At 50.5% G+C, this 21844-nt stretch overlaps 1 protein-coding gene across 5 annotated transcripts; it reads left to right on the top strand.

The window, feature by feature from the left end:
- Positions 1-8640: 8640 nt before the first annotated feature.
- TMEM222 (transmembrane protein 222) lies at positions 8641-20814 on the top strand. 5 transcript variants are annotated; one of them, XM_027109540.1, is made up of 7 exons: positions 8650-8861; positions 15143-15227; positions 16525-16556; positions 18046-18142; positions 18228-18349; positions 19365-19477; positions 19720-20814. In XM_027109540.1, the coding sequence occupies exons 1-7, from the start codon at positions 8665-8667 to the stop codon at positions 19734-19736; spliced, it is 663 nt and encodes a 220-aa protein (XP_026965341.1). In that variant the 5' UTR covers positions 8650-8664; the 3' UTR covers positions 19737-20814. The 5 variants fall into 5 exon arrangements, with proteins under 5 accessions (XP_026965342.1, XP_026965341.1, XP_026965344.1 ...); XM_027109541.1 differs by lacking the exon at positions 19365-19477 and having other exon boundaries at positions 8641-8861; positions 18228-18358; XM_027109543.1 differs by lacking the exon at positions 19365-19477.
- Positions 20815-21844: the final 1030 nt, after the last annotated feature.

Below are 21844 nucleotides of genomic sequence, written 5' to 3'. Positions count from 1 at the left end.
TGGCTGGTGGCATTTGTGGGGTGCAAATGCGTCTTGGGATCAAAGTGAGAGTATCTCACCTCTGTAGCTCTGTGACTTTGAGTAACCACACCTCTACTGGGTAGAATAGGGCCTGCCTTGGAGGGTCACCAGCCTAGCAGGGCCAAGTGCAGAGCCCGGCACTGGTGGCTGTGATTTGCAATAATAATCAGCTTTCACTCTCTGGGCTGTTTTCTCATCTGTAAAATAAGGAGGTTGAAGTCTTAGCGGTTTTTCAAACTTTTAAAATCACAACCCAAACAAGAAATACACATTTTACATTGTGACCCAAGACACCCACGCTAATTTGTATGTATATACTGAACATAAGTTTTACACAATAATACGCTTGCTACATGCAATGTGTTCTGTTAAGGAGAAAAAAATGCTGACTATAACCCACTAAGTTGATTTCACAACCTGCAGTCTCTTGATGGGCCCTAGATTAGAGGATTTCTTAGACCAGAGGTTCCCAAACTTTCTCAGCTCACTGAACCATTAGTGTCTCAGTAGTTTTTTCATGGACCCCCTAAGCCAAAAGAAATACCTAACATTTCAATGTGTTAGTTAAGCCCGGATCACTTAAGAAGAATTTATGTCCTACCAAGTTAGTCATTTAAAAAATTAATACATATAAGTTAGAGGAAACTTTTTATTTCATTCTTGAAGAAGTACAATAACTAATGGAATCTGTGTGCTTGTGGGGTGCTGTAAAACTTCGTCAGACTTTCTAATCAGATTGGGCCGCCCCGCCCTCATTTCCTGTCCCACATTGACTTTCATTTGCTTTATATCACAGCAACTGCTAAAAGCCCAGCTTCTCAAAGATGACGTAATCAAAGGAATGTAGTGCAACCTAATGATAAAACTCCGAACCACCTTGAGCCAGTAGTTCTCTCGGTAGCCAACAGATGCTGAGTAACTCTAAATTCATAATATCCTACTGTGCTCCTGTGACTTTGCTGTGGCACCCTAAGGTGCCCTGATGCACAGTTTGGGAACTGTGGTTCAATACTGTGGGAACAATAGTTTCACTAGTGAGATTTTGTGATTATTCTGTTTGTGCATTTGGAGAGAACCAGGCTGAGGCCAGCAGGGTATACTCAGTTTAGTACAGGAGACAGAAAGGGAAGAGGTCCTGTCAGAAGCACAACAGGTGATGTTATGAAGCAGGTGCTTATTCCTCTGTGTTCCCAAATTGAAATCTGCCGAAGCTTCTTCAGGACATTTACGGACCAGGCAAGGAAGGGACGATGTACAAGGCCAAGGGAGTAGGGCATAGTCCCAGGTGCCCTCATGGACCCTGAGTGATTCAGTTCAGCTGCACTGTAGAGGGTGGAGTGGCCCATGGACTCCAGGGGCAGCCAAACTGTGGAGGACTCCTGTGCTTGATGAGGGAGCGTAGGCTTGATCCTGTAAGCGAGGAGGAGCCATTGGAAGACTTTACGAGGGGCTCCATTCCATTTGGAATTGGTACTTTTTTTTTTCGGTACGCGGGCCTCTCACTGACGTGGCCTCTCCCGTTGCGGAGCACAGGCTCCGGACGCGCAGGCTCAGCGGCCATGGCTCACGGGCCCAGCCGCTCCGCAGCATGTGGGATCTTCCCAGACCGGGGCACGAACCCGTGTCCCCTGCATCGGCAGGCGGACTCTCAACCACTGCGCCACCAGGGAAGCCCTGGAATTGGTACTTTTTTATTAAAAGACTATTTTTTTTTTAGAGCAGTTTTAGGCTTACAGAATATTGAAAAGATAGTACAGAGAGTCCCATATACCCCTCTCTCCCTGGCTTAGTTTCTCCTATTATTAACATCTTGCATTAGTGTGGTACATTTGTTACAATTAATGAACTGATATTGATACATTATTATTAACTAAAGTCCATAGTTTACATCAGGGTTCATTCTTTGTATTGTACAGTTGTATGGGTTTTGACACACGCATAATGTCCTGTACCCACATTGTCAAAAAATAGTTGCACTGCCCTAAAAATCCCCTGTGCTCCACCTGTTCAGCCTCACCAGCACGCACACACACACACAAATACACACAAACACACACACACACACACACACACAAACAAAAGGGAAGAAGAAAAAAGGTACTAAGTACTTAGGAATAAACCTAGCAAAGTATGTACAAGGTATTTATGAGGAAAACTATAAAATTATGATGAGAAAAATCAAGGGAAATCAGAATAAGTGAAGAGATATTCCATGCTCATAAATAGGAAGACTCAATACTATTAGATGTCATTTCTTCCCAGCTTGGTCCATAGCTTCAATGAAATCTCAATCAAAATCCCAGCAAATTATTTTGTGACTATCAACAGGCTGATTCTAACGTTTATATGGAGAGACAAAGACCCAGAATAACCAACACAAATAACAAAGAGAAAGAACAATGTCAGAGGATTGACCCTACCCAACCTCAAGACTTATCATAAAGTTACAATAACCAAGACAGGGTGTCATTAGCCAAGGAATAGACAAATGAGTGGAATGAATTAGAGAACCCAGAAGTAGATCCACACAAATATGGCCAACTGACCTCTGACAGAAGAGCAGAATCAATTCAGTGGAGAAAGGAAAGTCTTTTAAACACATAGTGCTGGAAGAACTGGACACCTACATGCAAAAAAAAATATATATATATATATATAAACACTGACTTTACACCATTCACAAAAATTAACTCAAAATGGATCACAGAACTAAATGTAAAACACAAATCAATAAAACTTCTAGAAGATAACATCGGAGAGAATCTAGGTGACCTTGGGTTCAGCAGTGAGTATTTAGATACAACATAAAAAGCATAACCCATGAAAAAAAACTGATAAATTGGACTTCATCAAAAACTTCTGCTCTACGAAATCACTGTGAAGAGAATGAAAAAGACAAGCCAAGGATTGAGAGAAAATATAAGAATTCTTACAAGTCAACAATATGAAACAAGCAACCCAATTAAAAACTGGGCAAAAGATCTGAGTAGTCACCTCACCAAAGAGGACATACAGGCGACTAACAAGCACACGAAAGATGACCAGCATTGTGTCGCTAGGGAATTACAAATTAAACCAACAGTGAGATACCACTCCACACCTATTAGGATGGCGATACCAAATGCTGACAAGGATGTGAAGCAACAGGAACTCATGCAGTGCTGGGGAGGATGCAAAATGGTAACAGTCTGGCAGTTTCTTACACAGTTAGATAGTCTTATCATAGGATCCAGCAATTGCTGTACTTAGAATTTACCCGAATGAGTTGAAAATGTATGTCCATGCACAGACCTGTACATGAATGTGTACAGCAGCTTTATGAATAATTGCCAAAAACGAAGCAACCAAGAAGTCCTTCAAAAAGTGAATGGATAAACAAATGGGTACAGCCATACAGTGGAATATTACTCAGTGAAATGAGCGGTCAAGCCACAAAGCCATGGAGGAAACTTAAGTGCATATTGCTTAGTGAAAGAAGCCAATCTGAAAGCCATACCGCATGATTCCAACTATATGACATTCTAGGAAAAGCAAAACTATAGACAGTAAAAAGATCTGTGGTGCTCCATTTTAGTGTGTTTCCACATGTGACTCAGCCCTGCTGACAGGGAGCCTGGGGCTCGGTGAGATAAGCCTGCGTAGTGAATGTGTAGCAAAACAGACATTAGAATTGCAACCCCTGTGTTTGTGGTGGGCAGGTGTGGCCCTGTGGCCCCAGGGGCCTGCTGCGGGTCTCTATGCTAAGGAGCATGCTGAAATGCATTTGCAGAACTTAAAAGGTGATGAGAGATCAGCTCAGAGGATCCCAGCCCTGGCTATACATCAGAACCACCCAGAATACTCTGAGAACTACAAATAGGGACAATGAGTTCCAAAGAGGGGCAGGAAGAGGGAATGGACTGCCTAAAACCCAAGTTATTAGAAGCAAAACCAGGACTGGATCTCTAATCTCGGATTCCTGGTCCAGTTCTTTAAGAATCACTTTCTTATTTAATGCCATGGTATTTTTTGGGTTCCTATTGGCCTAGCACTAGCTTAATGGCAATGCATGCAACAGATGAGTCCCTGCCCTCCTGGTGCCTCCACATTATCTGGAAGGTGTGGGTAGCAAATATGGGGGTTGCACACAGTCCCTGAACGTTAGATTTCACTAGAAATCTTGAGCCTTGCCCCATACATTCTGCCGTGGAGTGCCCCACTGCGTGCCAGGCTCTGTGTCTGATGGATATGATGGCAGGTGTGAGGCACTCTGTTGTTCAGCCATGTCTGCCTCCTGCACCCGAGCCACTTCTTGATATATGTATAAAATAGGCCCTGGTCTTAGTGATGCCACAGTTTGCACCTTTTTTCTGATGATTTACAGAATCTCAGGTCTCGTCCTCATCACTCTTTAATGGCCCTAAAGGGGGTCACCAGCAGAGATAGCCCAGGGTTAAGGTGCAGAACCCCAACTCTATCTAATTTATGCTTAGATCTTGGGAAAGTTCCTGAACCTTTCTGGGCTCATTTTTCTCATTGGGAAAATGGGTGCCATGATACCTGCTCTGGTTACCTCACTGCATCGTAAGAAGGCCCCAAATCACAGTGAGAGGATGCGCGTCAAAGTGCTTAAGTGGTTAAGGGTCCTATGATGGTGATGAGTGGTTTGAATTGCTGTAACAGCCAACACTGAGTGTTCATATTGGGCCAGGAGCTGTTCAGCTATAGCCTATCAAACAAACTTTACAAGAACTTTGCAATCTTCGTTTCCCTTTTTAGGGATGAGGAAATTGATGCCCTGACAGGTTCGGTTACTTTCCTAAGGTCTGACAACCACTGACAAAGCTAAGGGTCAATACTGGGCTTGCCGGCTGGAGTTCATATGCTTAACCACTGTGCTTTACTGCCCACCTGGGTGCAGAACACTTAGATTCTGGTCCTAGCTGTGCTTTCTAATTTGTTGGGTAAGTTTGCCCATCTATAAAATGGAATGGAGAAGAAAGTCGTTTTGTAAAACTCTGATGTCTAAAGGGTCAGAGGGTCTGTTCTCAAATGGTTTCTTGCATTGTATCGGCCCCAGTGGTCCCCTCCCCACCACAGAAAGGTTTGGAGCCATCCAGGAAGACAGTTTAGGGCTTAATGGGGGGAATCCAATGGAGCAGAAGCAGAAAGCCTGCAGAAGAGAGGACACACACACATGCACACTGCGTCACACCCAGCAGCTCCTCCAACCTGCGCTGTGATCGCCCCAGGCTCAGCCCTGCTTCCCTGGATTACTGATTGAGGTGATTCTTCACCAGAGCCATTAAGGCGACCAATCTATGGTCATCAAATAGCTCTGGTCCCATTCCCTGAGCACTTCCTATCTACCGGGTGCCATTCTGACTACAAGGTCCAATGGATCCAGTCAGTCCCCTTCTCAAGGAGTTTGCTGTCTCCTGGGGAAGACAGACATGTAAACAGCTAATGCTAATGCAAGTATACATGAATATGCGATAGGCAGAAACAGGCTTCGTGCTCTGGGAGCAAAGAGGGAGGATTTGCTGGAAACCCTGAAAGTGGTGTAGAGAGTAGGGGAAGGGTGAGAGTAGGGGAAGGAACTCTACTGAAGGAACAGTGTGAGCAAAGACATGAGGTATGAAGGGCAGGTCTCTTTCTCTGAAGGGCAAACAGGGCAGGGAGGTTAAATCCAAGCAAGTCCCAAGGGAGACAGAGAGAGAGATGAGGATGGAAAAGAAGGTTGGGGGTTGGGGCCAGACCATGGGGGCCTTGAATGCCAGGATGAGGAGTGAGATGGCCTGTGGAAGGAAGTGTGTGAGCCCTGGGGACTTTTACATGGGGCCAATTGAGGGGGTGTCCTGACTCATACCAAGAGAGGACCGTGCCCTGAGTTCACCCTTCAAACAAGCAGCATCTTACCCTTGAAGCTTTCCCAGCTTGACTGCTTCCAGCTCTGCCATCCTTCCCTCCCCCAGCCAGTCCTATAAGTGGATCCAGATGGTCATTCCTATTTTAGGTCGGGGTGTGTGTTGGGGGAGGGGTGGCTATGAGCTCTATCAATCGTTTCCTGAGCTCTGTTAGAGGAGCTTCTTCCAGGACCCTGCTGTGATCCTCTGAGCCTGGAAGGGACTGTTAGTCTTTGATGGAGATTTCCCATCTGTCTGTGGGTGATAGGGGTGGCAGCAGCACAGGAGGCAAGGGCACAGGCCAGGGAAGCTTCAACATTGGGTAAGAGAACCTGGGTGACGTGTACATGTGGGAGGGGGTCCTGTGAACGGGCTGCGAAGGGGAACAAGCCTGGGAGAGAGGCTCCAGAGGAGTCGGAGAAAGAGCTGGTTTCTCCCTCCAGGTACCTGGCCCTCCTCATGCCCCTGCTTCTGCAGCTGCCTAGGCCAAGGAGCTAGGGCTCTCTGGTCAGACCCTACTGAGCACTGTGCCTACCAACATCCGTAGGTCCCTTAAAAATCTTGGGGCACTGCAAGGTAGCAGCTGACAAGCTAGGTTCCTGCTCTCAGACTGTCTATAGCTAGCATATGATACATACCAAGCTTATAACTATTTGCCATTCATTCAGTTTAGCAAATATTAAGCAAATGCTATGTGCTAGACACTACTAGGCATTGGGTTTACAAAAGTGAACAAGACAAATACAGTGTCTGCCCTCAAGGAGTTTCCAGCCTAGTAGGGGAGTCCAACAATACACAGCCACAAATGTGCTACAAAGGAAAAGAACAAGGTATTCCAGGGGAGAGTCACAGGAGCTTTCCAATTTAGATAGGGAAGCCAAGGAAGAGCTCTCTGAGAAAGTGACATTTAATCTGCTACTTGAAGGATGAATGAACGTTACCCAGTTTTGGAGGGAGAAAGGGCATTTCAGGCAGAAGGGAACAGTGTGTGCCACGTCCATGGGGTATACAAGAGCATGGCACATGAGAGGAACTGAAAAGAGGCTGTAGGACAGTGAACAAGTTAATAAAAAAAAAGGGCATGATGCAGGGCCTTGTAAGCATGGTATATTTGTGTTTTATCCAAAGTACAATGGGAAAACACTGAAGGTTGTCAGATTAAATGTGGTACTTGTGTTAGTACAACCAAATTTGTGGCAGGCCCTAAGAAAGACTGACTTTGGTTGTGTATTCATCCCTACAAACAATAAATGTTTAAAGGGCACCCACCAGCCCTTTGCTAGAATTATGGGTTGACAGTGATGGCAGAGGAATGTCTAAGGTATAGACCTTCCTCGGAGACCCTCCAGAAGAGATGGGACAGCTATAGTGATTGAATCAAGATGTGATTTATTCATTCAACAAACAGGCACTGCACACTTGATCTATTCCATACATGTGCCAGATGCTGGTTGTTGCCCATCAAGGATCACACACATGGGTCACAGGAGAGGCATAAACATACTCAAAGAATTTTGAGTGGGTTAGAATCATTTTCAGCTGTGATATCTGTGAGACCTTTATAAAACATCCAGTCGTTCTGTAAATCAGTAAACATCTAGTGGGCATTTGCTCTGCACTAGGAACAGTGCTAGCTACTGAAATTAAGGAACTTAGAGTTCCATAACAGAGATAGACATACCCCTCCAAAATGCATTAAAATATTAGGTTCTAAAAACAGGAGAGCAGGCTTTCTATAGATCAGTGTTGAGGGAGGGTAATTCAATGGAAGAAAAACCTTCCCCAAAAGGCATATCTCCCACCTTCCTCAGCGGATTTATCCATACCTCCCACTAGCATGGTTTTTAGCTGCTGCCTTCCTTCTTTGTCCCCCCATTTTCCCTTCCCACACCAGCAGATTCCATTTTCTTTGTCTATCTTGGCATCCGTAAAAAAGCCCAAAGAATCCAAGATTTGAGCCTGGCTTCTTTATAGTGTGTGATCTCAGATAATTACTTTAACTTCCCTGAGCCTCAGTTTTCCCATTTGTACAATGAAGGGATCGGATCACATCTAAGGTATGTGATTTACTCCAGCCAAGGTGATATTCACACTCCTGCACACTGCTCTGCAAGGCCTTTCTTTGCACGGCTGCACGCATCCCTCCAGCCCCATCCCCGAGCCACCTGGCGAACATCAAGGCTCAGCTCAAATATCTTCAGGCAAGTTTCCCCTATTTCTGCACACACGCCACACATTGTTTTAGTCTATCCTTCCTTTATGCTACCACTACCTCGCAAGAGACCACAGAATGAAAAAGGGAGAGAGACTTGGCTTTGAGTCGTGGCCACTTACCTCACCTCTTAAGCCTCAGTTTCTCACTTGTAACTTGAGGGAAATACCTAAATTCGCACGTCCAAGCAGTTTATGGGGATTAAAACAATGTACGTCAAGTCAAGTGCGTGGCACCTAAGTCGCGCTCAATATATGGAGACTGTACCACACCTCTTAGGAGCCCTCAGCGTACTGAATTACAGAGTTCTAGGTCAGTCTCCCGCGCTAGGCTGCGCGCTGCCTGAGGGCATCCCTTTCGCTGCGGTTCAGTGCTAGCGCGAACCCCCGTGGCTGGCGGGCGCAGAATGAGGTGGGCCGGGCCAAGAAGGACGCGGCTCCTATTCCCGGCGGGAAGGCCAAGCCTGGCGGACCCCACCTTCCGGAAGTGACGCCACCGAGCGACCGGCGCTGCATCAGGGGCAGGCCGGAGCGGGGCGCGCGCAGCATGGCGGAAGCGGAAGGGAGTTCGCCACTCCTGTTGCCGCCGCCGCTGCCACCCCCGCCCGGGATGGCGGAAGTGGAGGCGCCGACGGCAGCCGAGACGGACAAGAAGCAGTTTAGCTGTGCTGGCGGCGGCGTCATGGACGTGGAGCGGAGCCGCTTCCCTTACTGCGTGGTGTGGACTCCCATACCGGTGCTCACGTGAGTCTCCTCCGGCGTCCGCCCGGGGACTGGGAGAGCCGGGCCCGCGTGGCGTCCTCCGGCGGCCCGGGGCCAGCCTCCGGCCCCGACACACAGCAAACCCTTCCCACGGGTCCGCGGTTCACCAGTACCCCGCCACCCGCGCGGTGCGAGCTCTGCTGGTGAATGGGACAAGCTCCCCTCCCTCATTACACCTGGTCTGATCTGAGAGAAAGACAGTTGTTGACCGCGGAAAGGTACTGAGGCTGGGAAGCTAAGGACCTGTGGGCGTACAGAAAAGGGGCCCCTAACTGGGTGTGAGAGAGACATCTTCATTCACTCACTGGCTTATTCATTCGTTAAACAAATGATTGCTGGTCACTTCCTATACGCAAGACATCCTGCTGGGTCTGGAGGCAAGAGTGGGAGTTTGATTGGGACCACACCAACTCCTGGGATGTCGTCATTGGAAGGGCCCCCAGAGATCTGGGAGTCCAGTCCTTTGTCTCACAGATGAGGCTGAAGATCACACACCATCTCAGTTGCAAAGCGCATTTAGGTCCCAGGCTGTCTGCTTTCCAGACCAGGGTTCTTTCTATGGCATCAGCCTTTGTCAGAAGAGAAAGCAGGTGCTCCAAAACTGCTGGCGCCTTTTAGCAAGGAGCTTGGGGACGAGGAGGGGGGAGTAGGGAGCTGGTTTGCCCTCGTGCTTCAGCCTTGACAGCTGATAATAACCACTCCTCACAGTGCTGGACAGTTGGCCAAGCTCTTTCACACCCTTTTCCTCTGAATTCCACAACCACTTTCTAAGGCAGGAATTATATTCTCGGATGATGAATTTGTACCATTAAATGTCTTGATCATGTTCACATGACAGTAAACAAAAGCATCCCAAACTCCGTTTTCTGACTCCATAACTTGCTCTCGTTCGATTACATCCTGTCCTCTCTCACCTGACGAATAGATTTGTTCCCTGTATCAAAAACAGCCAAGTGGTGTGGAGAAGGGATCATTTTTGTTCTTATATGTTGCTGATCCTAAAATGAGCTTAATTCTTGTGTTATGTTAAAATACTTCAGTTGTTCTGTTTTCAAATGCTTATGCATTTGTTTAAGAACACCCAAGTCTTGGACTTCCCTGGTGGCGCAGTGGTTAAGAATCTGCCTGCCGATGCAGGGGACACGGGTTCGATCCCTGGTCCGGGAATATCCCACATGCCCCGGAGCAACTAAGCCCGTGCACCACAACTACTGAACCTGTGCTCTAGTGCCGGGAACCTAGCTACTGAGCTCACATGCCTTGAGCCCAGACTCTGCAATAAAGAGACGTCACTGCAAACAAAGAGTAGCCCCCACTCACCGCAACTAAAGAAAGCCCATGCGCAGCAACGAAGACCCGACGCGGCCAAAAATAAACAAATAAATAAGTAAGTAAATAAATGTATAATTTAAAAAAAGAACACCCAAGTCTGAGTCCTTTCAAAATAAAAAATTTTTAAAAAGTGTTTTCATTGATTAATTCAGTATTCTTTTTTTTTTTTAATAAATTTATTTATTTTTAGCTGTGTTGGGTCTTCGTTGTGGCGCGCGGGCTTCTTACTGCAGTGGCTTCTCTTGTTGCGGAGCACGGGCTCTAGGTGCACAGGCTTCAGTAGTTGTGGCTCGCGGGCTCTAGAGCGCAGGCTCTGTAGTTGTGGCACACGGGCTTAGTTTCTCCACAGCATGTGGGATCCTCCCAGACCAGGGCTCAAACCCGTGTCCCCTACATTGGAAGGCGGATTCTTAACCACTGCGCCACCAGGGAAGTCCCTCAGTATTCTTTTTAACACACCTGCTAAGTGACTCCTATCACCTAGTTCTAGGTGATAAGAATATACAGTGGTGAGTAAAGCAGGTATGATCCTTGTTCTCACAGAGTTTAAATCATGGTGGAAGGAGATAGACAGTAAACAAGTAAACTAATAAAAGAACTGATAGTGAATCGTGCTATGAAGAAAGTAAAATGTTAATGTGAGAATAACTGGGAGGGAATGTATTGGTTTTGATAAAACCTGTCTTGTTATCCCAAGATCTCTTTGGTTTTTCCCTGTTCTCAAAAACACGTTTGTGGAGTCCTCTGCTCTTTGGAGAGCTGGTAGCAACATTGAGTGGAGGCACCACGATCCCCAGTCATCTGGGCCAGAAGCAGCACACACCCCATTTCTATTCAGATCTATTTACAGGTGTTCATAAGATGAATAAGGCCTACTGCCCCATCAGAAGGCTCATGTTCCCATCAAAGGACTCGCCTTCCAGCAGGAGAGAGAGAGACAGGTGAACTCACCATTGTAGTACATTGTGGTGATTGCTGACCTAGAATGCAGAGCTAGGAATAGATGTGGCACAAGGAACTGTCATTGATTTTGGAGGTGGTGGGGGTGGATCAGAGAGGGGGAAACTGAATCCAGAGATCTGTCTGCCCCTCAGAAGTGTTGATAATTCTGCATGAAAAGTCAGATAACAGCTATTGCTACTACTAAAAACAGCAAAGATTGGATACTTACTCTGTTCTGGGCTGTGTTCTAAACATTTTATATTCACTGTCTCATTCAGTCCTTTTATCAATGTAATGAAAATAGGTACTGTCATTCTCATTTTATAGATGAGGAAATAAAGGCTTAGAAGCCAGCATAGGGCTTTTTCCACTGAAATAGTCTACCTATACCAGGTAGAGCTCCAGAGTCAATAACTCATTCATTCAATAAATAGTTCTTGAGGACCTATTATGTACTAGGTCTGAGTAGACAGTAGTCCACAAAGCAGCTTTGGAGCTTGCCTTCATGGAGCTTCCAGACTGACAAATACTTTGAGAGTTTCTTCTCTGGGGCTTCCCCAGGCGCAGACTTCTGTTGTCTCCAGCCTTTATTCTACTTGCGGGGAAGCCATGGTATGTGGAGTATTGGTCAAACCCAGACCTCTCCCCAACCAGATGAAAGGAATTGAGGGTGGGAGGTGGAGATGGGTCTTGAGATTAGGGCCTGAGAAGCCAGAGGAGCTACTTTCCCATAGTTCTGAGTGTCCATCCTGTGGCCACTATGAGTCTAAAGCAACTTATTGTACGCCAGCCCGTCCAGCCAATCAGATAGCAGGTATTTATTGTACACCTCATGATAACAACATTGGGCAACTACCAAGTGCAGGGAAGTGTCATAAGCATTTTGCAGGCATATCCTGTTTGATCCTCACAGTCGCCCCCCATTGAGGTCATCATCATCATTGTTCACCTCTCACTGACAGATGGGAGTGAGTGCCTGCCCAAAACAGTCAAGACTCAACCCAGGTCTGACCTCAGAGCCTGACTCCACTCTTAAATGCATGATATTCATTCATGCATCATTTAGTCAGTGACTGCTTAGCTGCAGCTATGTGCCAGGCACTGCCCTGGGGGCTACTCTAATCAATAAGAGAAAATCCCTGCTCTCTCAGAGTTTACATACTAGGGGGGAAAGACAGTAACCATGTAAGTAAACAAGATGATTGCAGATAACAGTAGATACTATGACGAAATTAAAGCAGAGTCATGGGATCTGGGGTGCCTGGGGTTGTGTGTGGCTACTCTGGAAGGCACTGTCAAGGGAAACCTCCAAAGTTGACCATTGAGCTGAGGCCTAAGTGATGAGAAGCAGCCAGCTATGTGAAGCTCTAGAAGAGTGTCTGGGACGAAGGCAAATGTAAAAAAAACCATTGAGGTGGGAGGATTTGGTGTGTCTGACGAGCCAGAATTGGGCAGTGTAGCTAGAGAGAAGAGTGAGGTGACTTCAAGGAATAAGCAGGGCCAGACTGTTGGAAGGAGTTTGGAGTTAAGTGTAATAGGAAGCCCGTAATGGACGTTAAAGCAAGGGAATGGCAGAATCTGGATCATGTTCTTAAAAGACCACTCTGGGGAATTCCCTGGCCATCCAGTAAGGTTGGGACTCGGCGCTTTCGATGCCGGGGGCCCGGCTTCAATCCCTGGTCCGGGAACAGATCCCGCAAGCCATGCGGCACAGCCAAAAACAAAAAGACCACTCTGGCCCCACCATCCTTCCCGGTGCTCAAGCTGCAGACCTGGGAGAGCTCTATCCTATCGTCATAAAACTGCCCAGTCTTCCTTTTAAAGATCTTCTCAAGCCATCTGCTTCTCACCTGACCAGTACTCTGGTCAGGATCACCATCTTCTCTTGCCAGTATTCCAGAACAGCCTCTGAACTCCTGTCTCCCTCCCATTCTCCAGGCACACGCAGCACTTTGCTGCCTTGGAGTTTTGCTTTTTGCCTGTCAACATCCTGTGCTTTCACAGGTCAAGGTTAAAAGTTGCCTCCTGTGTGAAGTCTTCGCTGGCTCTGCCCCAGCCCCATGTAATTGTTTCTTTGGGCTATATCTCTGTGGCTTTTGCCTCCACCTCCCAGCAGGCAGCCTTCAAATCAGCACGTGGCTGCTGGCCCTGGGAGTCCTTTTTTCTTTTTTTCCTTGTGAGTCCTTCTTAAACTGGATCAGTCTCTCCAGCACCTAGTTCCTGTAGAGCCATGGTTCTCAGACTACAGACAGATCTGGAGTTCCTATGCATTTTGCATATCAGGGTCCAACTGAGATTTGGGTTTTTCTAAATAAATGCCCATGGCTTTTAAAAATTCAAACTTTCGACTTCCCTGTTGGCGCAGTGGTTAAGAATCCACCTGCCAGTGCAGGGGACACGGGTTCTATCCCTGGTCCAGGAAGATCCCACATGCCGCGGAGCAACTGAAGCCTGTGCGCCACAACTACTGAGCCTGCACTCCAAGGCCCGCGAGCCACAACTACTGAGCCTGCGTGCCGCAACTACTGAAGCCCGTGTGCCTAGAGCCAATGCTCCTCAACAAGAGAAGCCACCACGATGAGAAGCCCGCGCACCACAACGAAAAGGTAGTCCCCGCTCGCCACAACTAGAGAAAGCCCGCGTGCAGCAACAACGACTGAACACAGCCAATAAAAATAAAAATTAGAGTTGAAAACAAATCAAACTTTCAGTTCCTGGAATGCATCGTGCTTTGTCCTGATCTCTACCCTTGCACACATTGTTTCTTCATTGTTTCACACACACGCTGGCTTAAGTGCCCCCCAACACTTTTTAAAAAACTTTTTAAGCCTTTTTTTTTTTTTTTTTTTTTTTTTTCCGGTACGCGGGCCTCTTACTGTTGTGGCCTCTCCCGTTGCGGAGCACAGGCTCCGGACGCGCAGGCTCAGCGGCCATGGCTCACGGGCCCAGCCGCTCCGCGGCATGTGGGATCTTCCGGGACCGGGACACGAACCCGTGTTCCATGCATCGGCAGGCGGACTCTCAACCACTGCGCCACCGGGGAAGCCCTAAAAAACTTTTTAATTGAGGTATAACATGTACCATAAAGTGTAAAAATCTTAAGTATACGGCTCAATGAATTTTGCATGTGTGTGCACTCATGTCACCCAGGTCAAGAGAGAGGATGTTTCCAGTATCCATTGGGCTCCCTTGTGCCAGTCAGTTCTGCCACAGAAATAACCCCTCTTCTGCCCTCCAGCGCAATAGATTAGTTTTGCCTTTTCTTGATCTTCACATAAACAGAATAATATGCATGCACTTTTGTGTAAGTTTTCTTTTACTCTGCCGTGTATATGTGAGAATCCATGTTGTGCGTAGCAGTTTATTATTTTTCATTGTTTCCTACTATTTCACTGTATGACTATACCCCAATTTACTTACCCGTTTTACTATTGTTGGACATTTGGATTATTTCTAGGTTTTTTTAATCAACTTTATTGAGATATAATTCACATACAATAAAGTGCATACATTTTAAGTGTGCGGTTCAGTGAATTTTGACAACTGTTGTTTCCAGCTATTTTTTAATAAAGGTGCTGTGAACATTCTTGTCCACGGCTTTGGTGGACACAAGCATTTGTTTCTGTTGGGTGTATACTCTGAAGTGGAATTGCTGAGGTAGAGGGTGTGGTACCAGTTTTCGAAAGCTGTGGAAACTCTCCCAGCAGCAGTGAGAAGAGAGTTCCAGTTGCTCCGCCTCCTCACCACACTCAGTGTTGCCGTCCTTTGAGTTTAGCTGTTCTGTGGGCTGCACCGATTCCCGGCTCTGCTGTTCACTTTCACTTGCCCCACTTCTGTACTTCCCCTCCCGCTGCCGCCACCCTAATGGACACTTACCACACAACGTTATATTCATATGCTGTCACTCTGGATGGAGTGTTCCCAGCGTCTGTCTGACCAGCTGAAAGACACCCACAAGCTCTGCCCTTTCCCTGTCCTTTTTTTCACAGGTGGTTTTTCCCCATCATTGGCCACATGGGCATCTGCACATCCACAGGAGTCATTCGGGACTTTGCGGGCCCCTACTTTGTGTCGGTGAGTCCCCATTCTGCCCCCCTCTGGAGGGTTCCAGGGCTCAAGTGGAAAGCTAGCCTATCTTGCCCACAGGCAGCCTTCCTGTCTCCCCAATATGCAGGAGAATGCAGATGCCATGCAGTCCTGGTCCGGCCCTCTGCTTCTCACCAGTGTTTGACCCCTTTCCCCTTTCTCTTGCCTCCAGGACAGGCCAGGAGGGCAGTGTGGCCAGGATTCTTAAGTAACTGACCCAGCCCTTTGCCCACCCCGGGGGGTACCAAGACATGGGTAGGGTTAGAGGCAAGAGTGGAGAGTCAGACCATCCTGGTTCCTTGGTCCAGGAACCAAGTGTCTGGACCTTCAGAAGGTGGGAGTCACAAGGCGGGGGCACAGGGGAGGCTGACGTGGTTCCCTGGGTGTGGCCATGGAGAAGAGGGGGCGGACCTTCTAGAATGAACCAGCTGTGCTCTCAGGTCTGTTCCCTGGGGATGTGCCCGAGGTAGGGCAGTAGGCTTGCGCCAGGTGAGCAGGCAGCATCCTGCCTATTTCGAGTTGCAGCTTCCTCTCCGTCAGGCTGGGGTGAATGGGTGTGGTGGCACCAGCCTGCTTATGTTCATATTTGTCATGATCATCTTAACACCACAAAGGTCTTTCATACCCATTACTTTCACTGCCATATACGTGTATGATAATTCATCTTTGACCAGCTCTGTCAGCAGATTCTGAACCCAGAATCTGTCCCTTTGTAACTCCTGTACCCCACATCTTGTGTGGCAGGTCTAGGACTTGGCTAAAACATCCCCCTCATAGCAGGCCTCTTGAGGCCCAACCGCTGTGTCTAGCCCACTCACCCCAACCCACCCCACATCCTGCTTTGACTGCAGTCACACTGCCAGATTCTGTGTGGGCCACCACTGTCGGGTCAGGAGGTCAGAGGTTGTCCTCATTCACGCCACGAAGGAGACCACTCCCCTGTGGACAAAGACCAGAGATTGACCAGAGAACCTGGAGAAAACAAGGCCCAGAGAGGGTGAGAGAATTACTTGGCAGCCACAGAGAGAGGCAGTCATGGCTGTACCCCAAGTCTTTGGTCTCCAGGTGCAGTGCTCTGTGCACTCCTGCCACACTGCCTTCTTCACACAGAAGAGCTGCTGCTGGCCCTTCAGATATCCCGCCAACCCCAGAGCAGGGCCCGGGCTCCACTTCTGCCTACCCACCTTACCTCCTTCTAAGTCACGACACTTCCACCACCATCCCAGGTCTGTCTGCTGGGCTGGATGCGGGCTCCCCACTGACCTCTGCTCTTGTCCCTCAACAGGAAGACAACATGGCCTTCGGGAAGCCTGCCAAGTAAGTGATGAACATCCGTGTGATTGGCCCTAGAGCCAGGTTCTTCCTACCTGGAGCAGCAGGCCAGGCCTTCTGGGGCACAGCAGGAGCCAGCAGCCTGAGGATGGGGTGAAGGGGGGCAGCCAGGGTCTACCAGAGCATCTGACCTTGTACCACACATCTCCTGCTCCAGTCCCTGGCTGGGTCCTTTATCCACGGGCCATCTAGGCCTTGCCTCAGCCCTGCAAGGTCGTGTTGTCAGCTCCTTCGGAAAGGTGAAGATAAGGAAGGGACTTGGTCAAGATCACACAGGAAGTGGCAGAGCTGGGACTCACATGCAGGTCTGTCTCACTGCAAAACCTGGACTCTTTCTCCTGCCCCTCAAGGAACAAACACACCATTTAAGGTGTGAGGGAGGCATGGTTTGGAACTCTGCTGGAAAGTTCTGGTTGGAGAGAATAAAGGCAGTTTAGTCTCTCCTGGAGCTATTGCTGGTTTGCATGGGGTTTGGGGACTTCATTTTTTCTGTCTTGGGGGCCCACCTCAGTTGTGGTGACAGTGCCTCAGTCTTCAGTCTGCTCAGAACAGCATCAGATGCTCTGTTGCCCAAGGCAGCATCCAGGAGGGTGGAGCCCAAGGAGGAGTTGGTGTCCCACACAGCATAGGCAGCCTGGAGCTGTGCTCTCCAAACCCTGCTGACTCCCTCAGGCAGGTGGAGATGTGAGCCAGGGGCCTCTGGTCTGGGTGTCTGCTGCCAGACTGCTCCTCAGCGAGAGTTGTAAGGACACCCGTTTCCAGGCAGGAACCCCTGAGCAGCTGAAGTCCCGGCCACAGTGGTTTCTCACTGGTCCAGTCTGTAGGCTCCTCTGTCAAGCCATTCCCCACATAGCAGCCAGAGGGCGCTCTGACCTCCCAGTGCCCCCTGGCCCAGACCCTTTGGGGTGTCACCCAGCTTGAGGTTCACAGACTTTAGCTCCACCAGCTATTCTCCCATTCACCCTAGTCTCCCACGTGGGGAGATGGGGAGAATGCTTTCTGATGGATGAACTCCTCAGGATGACCTTCAAGTCCCCCAGAACATGGCCCCCCTGCATCTCCAGCCTCACCTTCCAACATCCCTCACCCCGTTCTTCCATCTGAATCCCCCAGCAGTGCCCAGTTTCTTAATTTCTGGTACACACTGCACAGTTCTGTGCCTCTTTCTCTGTTCAAACTGTTCCCTCTCCCTAGAATATTCACTCCCCATTCTGCGCCTGGCTAATCCTTCCTCCTTCACACTGGACTCGTGTCACCCCCAGGAAGCCCCTCACATCCCCACTGAGTGAGTTCATATCCTCCCCAGGATCCACATGGCGGTGGACACTGTTCCAGTTGTCTGCTGTGTGGCCCTTTCCCTGGACCTGGCTCACCCCTGTAGCCTCAGCACCCGGCTCAGGGCCCTGCACAGAGCAGGCGTCAGGGGACATTCATGGAGCTGAGCCAGTGCCCAGAACCCCTTCTCCCCCCTCAGGTACTGGAAGCTGGACCCTGCTCAGGTATATGCTAGCGGGCCCAACGCGTGGGACACGGCTGTACACGACGCTTCTGAGGAGTACAAGCACCGCATGGTAGGTGGGCCACTCCTGAGGGCGGGAACGAGGGTGGGAGGTTTCCCCGCAGCCCATCCTGACCCAGCCCATCCTGCATCTCCAGCACAGTCTCTGCTGTGACAACTGCCACTCACATGTGGCCTTGGCCCTGAACCTGATGCGCTACAACAACAGCACCAACTGGAACATGGTGACTCTCTGCTTCTTCTGCCTGCTGTATGGGAAGTACGTCAGGTGCGCTGCCTGTCCCCCTGGCCGCCGCCACCCTCCCCGGGACCGCTCTCCCACGGATCCCAACGGGGCCATTTCTGGGGTCCTTCAGCCAGCAGGGACAAAGCAGGAAAACAACGAGCTGAGCTCCTGGTGGAGAGGGCGGTGCTGTCTGAAGCCCAGCTCTGTCCCTTGTAGCTGAGCTCCTGGTGGAGAGGGCAGTGCTGTCTGAAGCCCAGCTCTGCCCCTTGTAGCTGAGCTCCTGGTGGAGAGGGCGGTGCTGTCTGAAGCCCAGCTCTGTCCCTTGTAGCTGAGCTCCTGGTGGAGAGGGCGGTGCTGTCTGAAGCCCAGCTCTGCCCCTTGTAGCTGAGCTCCTGGTGGAGAGGGCAGTGCTGTCTGAAGCCCAGCTCTGCCCCTTGCTCACTGTGAGATCTTGGGTAGCTGCCTTGGCCTCTCTGAGCTGCAACTGTCCCTGGGAAAATGGAGATAATGATTCTGGCTCCTCAGGGATGCTGCGTGTGCACAGAGCCCTGTGCTCAGGTCCAGTGAACAGGTGGACTCTCAGAAGAGGATGGGTGACCCCATAGGGTCCCCTCCCAGCATCCCTCATCAGAGGCAGGGTTCTGGGCGGGTGGGCCCCAGTGGTGGCCTGGGAGGACCTTTAAAGTCCCCACCTCATGACTTATGAGGTCAAAGGCCTTGGTCCCAATTCACAGATGAAGGGAGCTCAGAGAGGTGGAGTGACCCGCCCACCGGGGAGCCAGCACACACCTGGGCTAGCCCGGCTGCCTCTCCAGGCTTTCTTCCAGCTGTGCTCATCATTAAGCGCTTCTGAAAAGCAGATTGTCAGGGTCTTTTTTGGTCCAAAGGCTTTTAGAGGTCTCCTGGGAAGACCTTGTCTGTGGTCACACAGAGACTGAGGCAGAGGCGGGGTCGAAGCGGGCTGAGCCATAGCCCGGCGCTAACTCTCACCGACCCCTCCCCGCCCACTGCACTGTGAGCAGAGGGCGCTCCTGGCTTCCCCACCCAGACTGAAGACTTCTGGTCCTCTCGCTGGCGACCTCTCCCCAGACACAGGGGCGATCGTGGATGGAGTCAGGAAGGCCCAGAGGGTGGACGTGTCTCCTGTACCCACCCAGCGAGGTGTCACATCTCCACCAGGAGCCTGGAACAGCCCCTGCCCAGGACCGTAGCTGGTGCTCCTCCACAGCGGGCACCAGGCCTAACCCAGTCCCTTAGTTGACTGAGTTTGGGGCTGAGGGGGGTAGTTCCAGGAGCTTCCTTGTGGGGAGCGGTCCCGTCTGGGTTTGTGGGAGGACAGTGTGCTGGACCACACGCCCACTCACTGGCCCCTTCCCTCCCATGCTCCCCTCTCTCTCCATCAGCATCGGCGCCTTCGTGAAGACCTGGCTGCCCTTTGTCCTCCTGCTGGGCGTCATCCTGAGCGTCAGCCTGGTCTTTAACCTGCGGTGATGGCTGCCCCATGGCCCTGGGCCCGCCAGGCTCCTGAGGAGGCCGCCGCCATAACCTTTTGTTGCAGATTCTTCCTCCTCGCCCCGGAAGGCAGGGATGGGCCTGCTGGTTTGGGCCCAGGGGTCTGGGCTCAGTGGGGTAGGATAAGGGCTGAGGATGAGCATGGGGTGGAGGTGTTTGCATTTTGTGTCTCACTGGTCGCTCAGAAGCTCCCTGCCCCCTCCTTCCCAGGCTTGTGACTCCCACCCTTGAGGCACCCTTTGTTCATCTGTTGGAAAAGCCTTAGCTTCCCTCTAGAGCTGTGTCTGCCACTGCCTGCTGGGCTCCCTCTGCCTCAGCCCAGTGCCTGGTGGGGGAGGGAAGGATATTTGGACCCACCAGACAAGGCAGCACAGGGAGCAGAGCTGGATTTGAAGCCCATTCTCCTGCCAGGACTCTGGTCCCAGGGTGGAGGTACACCAAGAAGTCTGCATAAACTCAGCCACCCTGGGGCCTTCTCCACGGGCCTCTAGAATGGTCCAGTAGGGCTGATGGGCCCCCTTCAGATGTCTGCCAGAAGCTGCACTAGGGGTAGTTTGTGCCCCGCTCCTGGCGGCCGCCAGCCCGTGCAGCCCCCTCTTCCCGCTCACCCAGGGCCTCCAAGTACTTGGGTCCATCTCCCCCCTGCAGTTTGGGGCCTGGGCTCCCCCAACCAGGCTGGAGAGATGAGTGACACTGACGTATCCAGAGTGACCCCTGCAGATCAGAGCAATGTAACAAAGCTTGTCCTTGGCCCCAGGTACGGGCCTCGCACTGGTGACGGCACCCCTTGGGTCCGAGATGTCGGGGGGCCGTCGGAGCATCCAGCGCCATCAGGGAGCTGAACGGGAGCTGTCTCCTCCCGCCTCCCACGGCTCCCCCTTCACTTCAAGTTGTGGGACAGGCCTGTGCTGCCCCCCTCACCCCTGCTCCACGGATTCCTTTGTGCGGGGCTCCTGGGCAGGACAATAAAGAGTTTTAACTCCAGACCGTGCTTGTCCTTGATTTCTCCCTTCGGTGGTCCCTGGTTTCACTGAAGACATGCGCTCCCTTCAGCTCCTATCTTCGTGGTGAACTTGGGTTCCTCTGCCCCTGGCAAGGGGTCTGGTTGCCAGGGACATGGTTGGGTCCTCGTCCAGGGCCTGGAGCTTGCAGGAGCCAGCATCCCTCGGGTGTATCCTGCTCTGAGCAGGAGCGCTGCGAGTTCTCCACGCCTCGTCCACCATCCCAAAGCTTTCTCCTTGAGGCAGGCGAACATTGAAACCCCTCCCATATTCCCTGTTGGGAAGAACTTGGCAGTAGGATTGGGAGTCAGTGCTGACAGACCAGGGCCCTGGACCCGGCCCCCACTGTATCCACTGATCACGTTGCCAAGCTCCCCGTGCTCACCCCCAGTGATCCGGTCGCTGCCCTGCTCCGTGGTGCCTCTACTCCATGGCCCTCGGGACCCCGCACTCTCACTCTCCACGCATCCCACTCTCTACCCAGATAGGGCAGCACCTGCTCTCCAACACCCACCCACTTCTGGTCCTTTGCTTCCCACCTGTTGAAGTCATGCCCTTCCTTCTCAAGGCCCAGCTTAAAAGCCACTGCCTTGGTGAAGTCTTTCCTAACCTTGCCCTATGCCGGGTGTCACTTTAGTTGAACTAGCAAAGGATTTGGTCTCTGAATCCTGAGAGCCCTTTGTGTTCACCCTGAGGATGGCCTTGGGGACAGCTCTAGCTGCGGCCCTCAGGGCCCTGGATCAAGTGTCCGTCAGCTCATCCCAGACGCCTGGGGCTTCTCCAGGGCATGACAGAGGTGGCCCCTCCTCTCTTCAGAGCAATTCCATTTTCAAAAATCTGTTCTGCCTATGGGTCCACCTAAGGGTTGGGGTTAAATTCTGGTATGGAGGGCACCACAGCCAAATGGACAGAAAAGCTTTAAGGCCTGTTTTCACCCAGTAGAGCTTTAAAGCAGCCGTGTGGTGATGGGACATAACAGCTGCCATAAGAATCACCAAGTTACTGAGTGCTCACC

Source organism: Aethalodelphis obliquidens, unplaced genomic scaffold, assembly GCF_003676395.1.
Source record: "Aethalodelphis obliquidens isolate GAN/ISIS:26980383/991018 unplaced genomic scaffold, ASM367639v1 scaffold9, whole genome shotgun sequence".
NCBI classification, from domain to species: Eukaryota; Metazoa; Chordata; class Mammalia; order Artiodactyla; family Delphinidae; genus Aethalodelphis; species Aethalodelphis obliquidens.
Note: the sequence above shows the minus strand (reverse complement) of the source record. Positions and strands in the feature narration are given on the sequence as shown.

Coding starts and splice junctions, on each gene's coding strand:
- TMEM222 (XM_027109540.1), top strand. CDS start 8,665: ATGGCGGAAGCGGAAGGGAGTTCGCCACTCCTGTTGCCGCCGCCGCTG. Junction 8,862..15,142: donor ACTCCCATACCGGTGCTCAC/GTGAGTCTCCTC, acceptor TTTTTTTCACAG/GTGGTTTTTCCCCATCATTG. Junction 18,350..19,364: donor TTCTGCCTGCTGTATGGGAA/GTACGTCAGGTG, acceptor TTCCCCACCCAG/ACTGAAGACTTCTGGTCCTC.